The following is a 9,150-nucleotide window of genomic DNA, read 5'->3' on the forward strand; positions in this document are numbered from 1 at the left end:
GGGTGGGCGCACGGAGCGACCCGCGGCAGCGGCACAAAACGAGCGCGGCACGACCCAGATGGGACTCGAACCCACAATCCCCAGCTCCGGAGGCTGATGCCTTATCCATTAGGCCACTGGGTCACCCAGCACACACCGCGCGCGCCGCCCAGTAAGAGCCCCGCCCGGCCGGCCCCGGCCCCGCCCCCTGCGGGTGTCACGTGTTCCCCGCTCGCGGCGGGCCGGCCCCACCCCCCGCACGCCATTGGTCGCGGTGCCCTCAGGCCCCGCCCCGCGGCGCGTGCCCGCGGCCCCGCCCGCGCCTCAGAACGGGTTCCCGCCCTCGGCGCGAGCGCGTCCCCGCCTGAGGGGACCCGCCCGCGGCCGCCCCGCTGGCCCGGGACCCCCGGCCACCGCTGCCCGCTGGCCCGTGTCTTTCAGCTTCCCTTCGCGGGCCCGGTCCTGGCTCCTGTGCTGCTGCCGGTAACTCTACCCAGTCCCAGCGGCTCCACACTCGGCCTTCTCAGGGAACACCTCCCCCTCAGGGCTCTGTGACCCCTCACGGCCCTTTTGCCCGCCTTGCACACACCTTCTGCAGCCCCACAACCTCACCCGCAGCTTGGCCGCTGTTGTGCCCCAGTTGCCCAGTCTTCCCCCGACGTCTCTGCCGCCCCCTCGCAGCCCACACCCCCTCGGGCATCTCGGGCACTGCCAGCCCTCTCCGTGCCCTCAACACCGATCGCTGTGCCCAGATTTAACTGCTCCAGATCATACACTGCCAGCGATGGAATTTCTTCACGCCAACCTTCCAATCCTTCACGAAAGCAGGTGTTTTACCTCTATTTCTGCTTTTGAACTGCCTTTTTTCTTTGTTAAACTACTGCTGTTTAATATCTCCATTTGTTAGCAACGTGCCCTCTCTTGGCTTCCCTGCTCTTGTTTTTGTAGGTGTTTTTTACAAAGCTCAGCACCATAAGGCCTAAAACCAGCTATATGACATGTCACTGGTAATTCCTCCTCAGCAAACATCCTCCATACCTAATGTGTGCCTAGAGATTGATATAAGTGGTTTAATGTGATGGCTTAGCACACAGGCATATCGATGTACATGCCTGAAACTTCTCTGTGTTGTACCTTACAGGTGTCTCAAAGTGTCAGAGTTGTGTTTTCCCTACAGTTCTTTGGTTTGAAGATCTCCTGTGAAAATCAGTGTTCTTTTGTGTTCCATCCCTCATGAGCAGGCCAAACCCATTGGAATCAATCTCATCCCTTTTCAGGCCATACCACAGGGGCAGGAATCCTTTGCTTTTGTTATTCTGTGTGATTAGGTTTCCATCTGCCCTGATGGCTGTAGAACTGCTTTCAGCTGCAATCTCATATCCCCTTTTCTTTGCATTTCTGTGCACCACATTTCTTGGAGACAATAAGTGACACGTGGAGCCATGGAATCACGGAATGGTTTGGGTTGGAAGGGACACCCTCCATTACCCCAAGTTGCTTGGAGCCCCATTCAACCTGGCCTTGGACACTTCCAGGGATGGGGCAGCCATAGCTTCTCTGGGAACCTGAGAAGGGCCTCACCACCCTTACAGGGAAGGATTTTTTCCCAATATCCCCTCTAAACCCACTCTCGTTGCGTTTGAAACCATCCACCTCCTCGTCCTGTCACTACCCGCCCTTGTCCCGGGGAAGCCCGCGGTGCCGCGCTGGTTACTGAGGCAGACTCAGGCTTGCGTGAGGGAATTTCTGCCCCACCCGCTCACAGCGCGGCCCCTGCACGACACAATTAACCCCTCGCTCCGATCCCCGCTCCCGTCCCGGGCTATCACCGAGCCCGGCCCCGTGCACTACAGCTCCCGGCGTGCCCCGCGCCGCCCCACAGGGGCTTGCTGGCACTGCCTGCGCGGGGCACGCCGGGGGCTGTAGTACCGGGCTTTGTGAAGACGTCACGTCCGACCGGCTCTTCCGGGAGGGCATTCCCCGTCATGGCGAGCCGGGCTGCTTTCAAACCGGCCAATCAGAAGGCTGCTTTGGCTCGAACTGGCCAATGGCAGGGCGCGGCCGCGGGAAATTTAAATGCCGCGTGGGGCGGCCGTGGGCAGTGGCAGCGTGCGGCAGCAGCGGAGCGACTGGCGGCGTCTCCGGCCGAGGTGTGGGGACCGGGTCTGGGGCGGCGGGGATGCGGGCCCTGCGCTGCCCTTTTGGAAAGAGCCGTGCTATGCCTACAATTCTGCCGGGGCCTCTCTCCGGAGCCTCCCGCGTCTCGCTGTCTGCACTGGGGCTGATAGGGCTGGTGTATCCCAGCGCGGGTTGTCTCTCCGGTGGGGCTATGGCCGAAGGGAAGCCAAGACGGTTCTTATGCTGGCAGTGGCTGAGCCGTAAGGGTTTTCTTCGTTACTCGTGTAGCCGTTGTTATGTGCGGCCGGCTGCGCCCGCACGGCAAACGCCCCCCGGCCTTCTTCCCATTCCCAAAAAGGTCGGGGTGGGGCTAGGTGGGTTCCTGTGCAGCACAGGTGCGTGATAGTGAAAATAGTATTTAACAGCGTGTGTATGTTGTCTGTAGAAATGAAAATCTATGCTGCTCCTGAAAATAATAACTAGCAGTATTTGGTTTAAAGTGTCTCAAAATCGTGTGACTGTGTCTTCTGCTTTTGTGTTGATGCTAGAGTTCGTTATAACATACGGCTGTTTAAAGAGACAGCTGTTGAACAAGTCAGATGTTTTTATAGTATTAATGCTAACAAGTGCCTATCATTCTTGAGTATGGATCCAATTTTTTAAAATTTAACTTTTGTGGAGTAAATTTTCCTTTGCTCTGTTTTCAGGCTTGTTTTTATCTGTCCTGCTCAAAAAATCTAACAAGCAAGATGTCTACTAATGAGAATGCCAATACACCCTCAGCTCGATTAAACAGATTCAAGAACAAAGGAAAGGACAGCACAGTGAGTACTCTGGTGCAATTAGTACTTTAGCCAGCCATTTTCTCTTTAAGTTTTGAAAGCCCAGAACTTATTCTGAGTGTGTATCCTCCAGGAGATGAGAAGGCGGCGCATTGAAGTCAATGTGGAGCTGAGGAAAGCTAAAAAAGATGACCAGATGCTTAAAAGAAGAAATGTGAGCACTTTACCAGATGATGCTACTTCTCCCCTTCAGGAAAACAGAGGCAACCAGGTAAATGGATACTTGGAATAGACACACTTGGAGGGTCTTACTGTCTGAGATGTTGCAGCCAGGCCAACATGGATCTATTCTCGAGTGCAGGACAGCACTACTGCATCTGCATTAATAACTCAGGCCTGTGTTATCACCTCTAATGGACAGCACTCTTACACACAACTGGGGATGCCTTAAGTTTTAGCTTTCATATTTTTCAGATTCTATGCTGCTTTAGTGTGTAACTCTGAGCTTCATATTAAGTGTTAGCAAGTTCTCTTCACAGAGTAGGTAGACAAAACAATCCCTTTCCAGCTTGTCCAAGGACAAGTGTTACAACCTCCAGGCCCAAAAAGTATAAACAACAGTGAATTGAAGAAAGAAAAATAAACAGGATGGAGCTTTGTAACCTAAAGTTATAACTGGACAATTAATTCCAATATGCAAATGGACTAAAACATATAAAAGTGTCAAACCTCATGACCATAGTCCGTTTTGTGACCATTTTGGTTCATCTTTGGTGTAGCCCTGGCCAGGCTCTTGTACTGCCCAAGTTGTATCCATTAAGGCCTTCAATCAATACCTGCTTTATTCTTTAACTCTGTCTAGCCTCTGTTCTAAGTCAGACTTCTCAAGGCATCACTGGCTGCAGCTACATTTTAAGCCTAGCATAACTGGTATGAATCACTTGGTTAAAAAAAGCTTTCAGCAGTTCAGATAACTGTAGGTGAAGCTGTAGCTGATGAGGTTTTGAAATACCTCATTGTGGAAGTGGCTGTAAATTGGGGCCTGTTCATGGTACTGCGTAAGAGCTCTCTGGTCAGGAATACACATGACTGTCCCAGTGAAGCACTCATGTAACATTTTCTTGTACAGGTTTTGGCACATTGGTCAGTTGAAGAAATAGTCAAAGGAGTTAATAGTAATAATATGGAGCTTCAGCTACAGGCTACTCAAGCTGCCAGGTAAGCAGTTCAGAGGAAACCAACTCAGCTGTGCAAGCCAATAACTAGGCAAGGTGAGAGGATTGACTTATGAGCCTAAATGGCTGCTTATGGCTTTCTTATCAGGCAGTATTTCAACAAACACCATCTTATATACCATGTTGAGATACCCATAACTTAGGCATGGTTTTATTGAAATCATGTGGCTTTTGAATATTTAAAGTGCCTGAATATTTTAGTAGGAAGAAGTAATTTGCTTTAGTGGTGGCAAATTTAACAGTAGTCACCTTTGATTTGAAGAAGTAATTATAGTAAACACTTTATTATAGCAAAGTAAGGTACCTTTTAAACTGTGTTAACACTTTGGTATGTATGAGTGTGGCAATTCACTTTAGAATAATGTGAACAGTAGGATGAGTGGGTTTTGAAGTTTGCCAAGTTTGTTTCTCTTTTCAAATCTAAAATATCCTTTAATAAGCTTGCATATTGCTCAAGTGCTTCTTCTGGCAGTCACTAACCTCTCTCTGCTGAGAAGCCTCTAGCAGCTCAGATGTGTAATGACTCCTACAGGTCTGCTTTGCTTCAGAGTCTGAACAGAACCTCTCATATAGTGAAGACATGCCAAATTAGCATTAACAGAGGCCTGCCTAGGGAGCTAGTGTTCATCTTGTATGCATTTCTCTTTCATGCTGTTGTGTTGCCTTCTATGAATGTTAAGACAATGCTAAACTCTTTTCATATGGTGCTTTTAAAACTTTAATTTGTTGTTCAGATGTCTGCAGGCAAAATTAATGCTTCCTGTTTGCCTTCCTCCATAGGAAACTCCTCTCAAGAGAGAAGCAACCCCCAATAGACAACATAATTCGGGCTGGTTTGATTCCAAAGTTCGTCTCGTTCCTGGGCAGAGCAGACTGCAGTCCCATCCAGTTTGAATCTGCCTGGGCCCTCACCAACATCGCCTCTGGCACGTCAGAGCAAACCAGGGCAGTGGTGGATGGAGGTGCAATTCCAGCCTTCATTTCCCTGCTGGCCTCTCCACACACTCACATCAGTGAGCAGGCTGTATGGGCCTTGGGGAATATTGCAGGTATGTCCATATACTGCACAGCTCTAATTATCCTCCTGACAGGAGGTTGTAGTTCAGGTGGGGTTGGTCTCATTCACCAGGCAACAACTGACAGAACCAGAGGACACAGGCTCAAACTGCACCAAGGGAAATTTAGGTTGGATATTAGGAAAATGAGGAAAAAGTTTTTTGCAGAAAGGGTGATAAAGTTTGGAATGGCTTGCCCGGGGAGGCGGTGGAGTCACCATTCCTGAATGTGTTTAAAAAAAGACTGGATATGGCACTGGATGCCAGGGTTTATTTGAGATGTTGGACTTGATCTTTAAGGTCTCTTCCAACCTGATCATTCTGTGAATTCTGTGCCCTTGGCTGAGGTGGGAGGACATCACTCTGACATCACTCCTGCTGTGCCATACCCTGTGCTGAGCTGCTTGGGAGCTCTGCCCCAATGGCTTTCCAGTCCTGACATGCCCTACATTGCAGCGTGAGCTGCAGGAAACTTTGTCTTCAGACCTCATGCAATGCCTGGCACAACCGTGGGTTGTACTGTGGGCACCGCTTCCAGATTTCAGCTCGGGTTTGTCGGCTCTCTAATCATGCTACAACACAAACCTTTTTCAGACCTCGCAGTGCTTTTGTGACTCAGCAATGAGCTCTGCCCTGTGTGTTGAATAAAAGGGGGAAGGCAGGAAGCAGTGACTCAAATAATTGGGATTTTCTTAGTTTGTCCTTAGAGTTTTAAAATCAATTATAAGGTATTTCTTATATCTTGCAATCCAATCTCTGATATGCTGTCAGGATTATTCTGTAGCACCCAATAATGCAGCTGATTATTATAATGCATTTCAAGTCCCACATTGTGGGGAAACATCTAGTGTAGGGTTTAGATTTGTCTCCAAAGAAACATGCAAGAACCTGTGTGGTTATGAACTCTTAGGAAAAGCTGTACAGAAAACACTCTACATTATCTCCTCTTCCAACACAAAAGGTGAAGCTCAGTGGCTTGACTGAACATGCTTGTCATGTGACTGAACTGTGGCAGTAGTCCTTTTGTCCTCTTGTTCCTTCTTATTTTATCCAGCCTTTCTTAAGGACTAGAAGAATTAATCCTCTAACACACAGTGGTTCTGTGTACACATGTTCCTTGTTTTCTGGTCTTCATCTGTTTTTTCTTGTTTTTCTCTAGGGGATGGTTCTTCCTACAGAGACCTGGTTATTAAATATGGTGCAATCGAGCCACTGCTAAGTCTCCTTGCTGTTCCTGACCTCTCTTCCCTGGCTGTAAGTGTGCAGAGTGATTCAAGTTACAATTATTGAGTAGAACCTAGCTGAACTATGGCTAACCATTTATTCCAACCATTGTAGTCTGGATATTTACGCAATGTCACATGGACCCTCTCAAACCTGTGTCGCAACAAGAATCCTGCACCTCCCATAGAAGCCGTCCAGCAGATCCTTCCAACTCTCGTCCGGCTCCTGCACCACGATGACCCTGAGGTGTTGGCAGACACATGCTGGGCAATTTCCTACCTCACAGACGGTTCCAATGACAGGATAGAAGTTGTTGTGAAAACTGGGTTGGTGCCACAACTTGTGAGACTCCTGGGATGTAGTGAACTGCCAATAATGGTAAGTGATTGGATATGTAGGCTGCTGTGCAGTTGTAACCATGATTCAAATTAAGCAAGTTAGGGAGAGTAGTGTCCATGGAACTGCATGGCTCTTTTCATACATGAGTCAAGTACCTGTTCTAATTTTTGTGAAGTGAGACATCAGTTTCTCTCCTGCCTGGGTGCTGTCCCACACGAGGCAGACTGCTGCTGCTGCGGACTATCAAGCTGCTTTACATAATCATTGGATTTATTTCACAGCCAGCACAACAGTCAACATTCACTAAAGCTCGCCTTTCAATTGCTGTTTCAGATCCAAATTCTTGGGACAGTGATCTTCACAAGTGTGCTCTGTCCACTATAATTAGAGCATAATAAAACTGTATTACTATTTAGCAAGTAGTTTCCCTAAGCTCTGCCATGGGTGGTTGTTTGCAGGCTGACCTTGGAAGGTGTGCAGTCTCTGCATGCAGACATGAGTGTCTGCCTGTGGAATGCTAACAAGGAGCACAAACTCCAGTTGTACATAGCAGGTCATGCTGTTAACTGGGAAGGTTAGAGTGTGTGGCCATCACATATAGCTCTGTTTGCTATAATCTAATCTGGTTTTGAACAATTTTCCTAAGTATTCCATTTATCTTTGTTTCAGACTCCTTCACTAAGAGCCATAGGGAATATTGTCACGGGTACTGATGAGCAGACACAGGTTGTTATTGACTCAGGAGCACTGGCTGTCTTTCCAAGTCTCCTTTCTCATCATAAAAACAACATTCAGAAAGAAGCAGCCTGGACAATGTCCAACATCACTGCTGGGCGTCAGGATCAGATCCAGCGAGTTATAAACCACGGTCTTGTGCCTTATCTCATTGGTATTCTGAGGAAGGTAAACAAAGCCTATATTTACGATGTTGAGCCTTTTCCTCTTACTTCTGTGTTCAAACACTCTGCTTTTACCTTCACAGGGGGATTTCAAATCTCAGAAGGAAGCTGTGTGGGCTGTGACAAACTACACAAGTGGTGGAACAATTGACCAGATTGTGTACCTTGTTCAGGCTGGTGTTCTTGAACCTCTACTGAATCTTCTCTCGACTAAAGATAGCAAAACTGTGCTCGTTATCTTGGATGCAGTTTCCAACATCTTCTTGGTATGTGGATGCAGTAAACTTGATTATTGTCCATGTTGTTGCTAATGGCTCTCCAGTAGCTGCTGTTGTATATCTTTCCAGAGGTGATTCCACACTTTTCTGTTGCAGGCTGCTGAGAAGATTAATGAGACTGAAAAGCTTTGCCTCATGATTGAGGAGTGTGGAGGTCTAGACAGAATTGAAGCTCTCCAGTCACATGAAAATGAACAAGTGTACAGAGCCTCATCCACCATCATTGAGAAATATTTCTCAGCAGAAGTAAGTGACTTCAGGGGCTTTTCCACTTTTATTTTCTATTCTAACACTGACTATTAGATTCAAATGCTACTGCTAATCCAACCTTTTCTTTTCTTTCCTTCTAGGAAGAGGAAGACCAAAATGTTGTACCAGACTCTACTGCTGACAGCTACACTTTCCAAATCCAGGACAGTACCCCAAATTCTTTTAACTTCTAGGTCTTGCGTATACTGCAACCACCTACAAGTGGTTTAGCACACAAATGACTGCCACCTCTTTGTCTTAATAGTTCCTCTTGCCTTTACTGGTTTTTCTGTGTCCTGTAGCACTTTGTCCAACTGAAACATACTTGAACAGTTCAAACTCTATATATATGTGTGAACTTTTAAATGTAAACCTCAATTCTTTAAGATATACTTGTAAATATTTCCTGTTTCTGTCCTCGTCTTGGGAAAAGAGAGCATGTGGGCAATTTGGGCCTCTCACAAAGCATTGAGCCACTGCTCTGCAGGCCTCCCCATAGCCTCTTACCTTCTACATGACCTGTTGCAGTAATAAATACACTGAACAGGCTTTTAAGGAAGACATACTTGAAGTTCAATAAAGTGTTGTCAGTACATCAAATTGAACTGTGTCACTTGCTCTATCAAAAGCTGACTGATTGGGTAAGTAAACTTAGTCAAAAATAGATAATGGCATGAATGCAGGTCTAAACCATTAGAGATTCAATGCTGAAGATTGTGGATTTAAAGCAGCTTGGTCACACCAAGCTCTGATTTCTGTATACAGCAGCCTTCTATTACAGGACCAAGAAAATGCTGCTTCTCTCCAGGTACTTTCTGTAGAAATCTGATTCATCTTAGCCTGTGCATAGCTGAGCTAAACTAACTTCAGCCTCTTGAAAACATATTTAAAGACTAGTAGTGCTACTTAACTGTAAGTAATAGTTTGGAGGAGATGTAAGTACAGCAGTTAACCAGTTCCATACATGTTCAGATATCCTTAGGATACAGCAT

At 47.1% G+C, this 9,150-nt stretch overlaps 1 protein-coding gene and 1 non-coding gene across 5 annotated transcripts; one reads left to right on the forward strand and one right to left on the reverse strand.

Annotated features, from left to right (window-relative positions):
* Positions 1-50: 50 nt before the first annotated feature.
* On the reverse strand, positions 51-123 carry TRNAR-CCG (transfer RNA arginine (anticodon CCG)). The gene has a single exon. It is a non-coding gene; the product is annotated as a tRNA-Arg (tRNA).
* A 198-nt stretch (positions 124-321) lies between these two features.
* Positions 322-8,758, forward strand: KPNA2 (karyopherin subunit alpha 2). Of its 4 annotated transcripts, none has more exons than XM_085556690.1 (11): positions 322-807; positions 2,805-2,921; positions 3,013-3,150; positions 4,009-4,097; positions 4,895-5,163; positions 6,329-6,423; positions 6,508-6,771; positions 7,402-7,635; positions 7,715-7,897; positions 8,006-8,155; positions 8,260-8,758. In XM_085556690.1, exons 2-11 carry the CDS (start codon positions 2,847-2,849, stop codon positions 8,350-8,352), a joined length of 1,590 nt encoding a protein of 529 aa, XP_085412816.1. In that variant the 5' UTR covers positions 322-807; positions 2,805-2,846; the 3' UTR covers positions 8,353-8,758. The 4 variants fall into 4 exon arrangements, with proteins under 4 accessions (XP_085412816.1, XP_085412815.1, XP_085412817.1 ...); XM_085556689.1 differs by lacking the exon at positions 322-807 and adding an exon at positions 2,080-2,492; XM_085556691.1 differs by lacking the exon at positions 322-807 and adding an exon at positions 2,080-2,357.
* The last annotated feature ends 392 nt before the right edge of the window (positions 8,759-9,150 follow it).

This window comes from Lonchura striata, chromosome 18, assembly GCF_050655825.1.
Source record: "Lonchura striata isolate lonStrDom1 chromosome 18, ASM5065582v1, whole genome shotgun sequence".
Lineage (NCBI taxonomy): Eukaryota > Metazoa > Chordata > Aves > Passeriformes > Estrildidae > Lonchura > Lonchura striata.

Coding starts and splice junctions, on each gene's coding strand:
- KPNA2 (XM_085556690.1), top strand. CDS start 2,847: ATGTCTACTAATGAGAATGCCAATACACCCTCAGCTCGATTAAACAGA. Junction 3,151..4,008: donor AGGAAAACAGAGGCAACCAG/GTAAATGGATAC, acceptor TTTCTTGTACAG/GTTTTGGCACATTGGTCAGT. Junction 6,424..6,507: donor CTGACCTCTCTTCCCTGGCT/GTAAGTGTGCAG, acceptor CAACCATTGTAG/TCTGGATATTTACGCAATGT.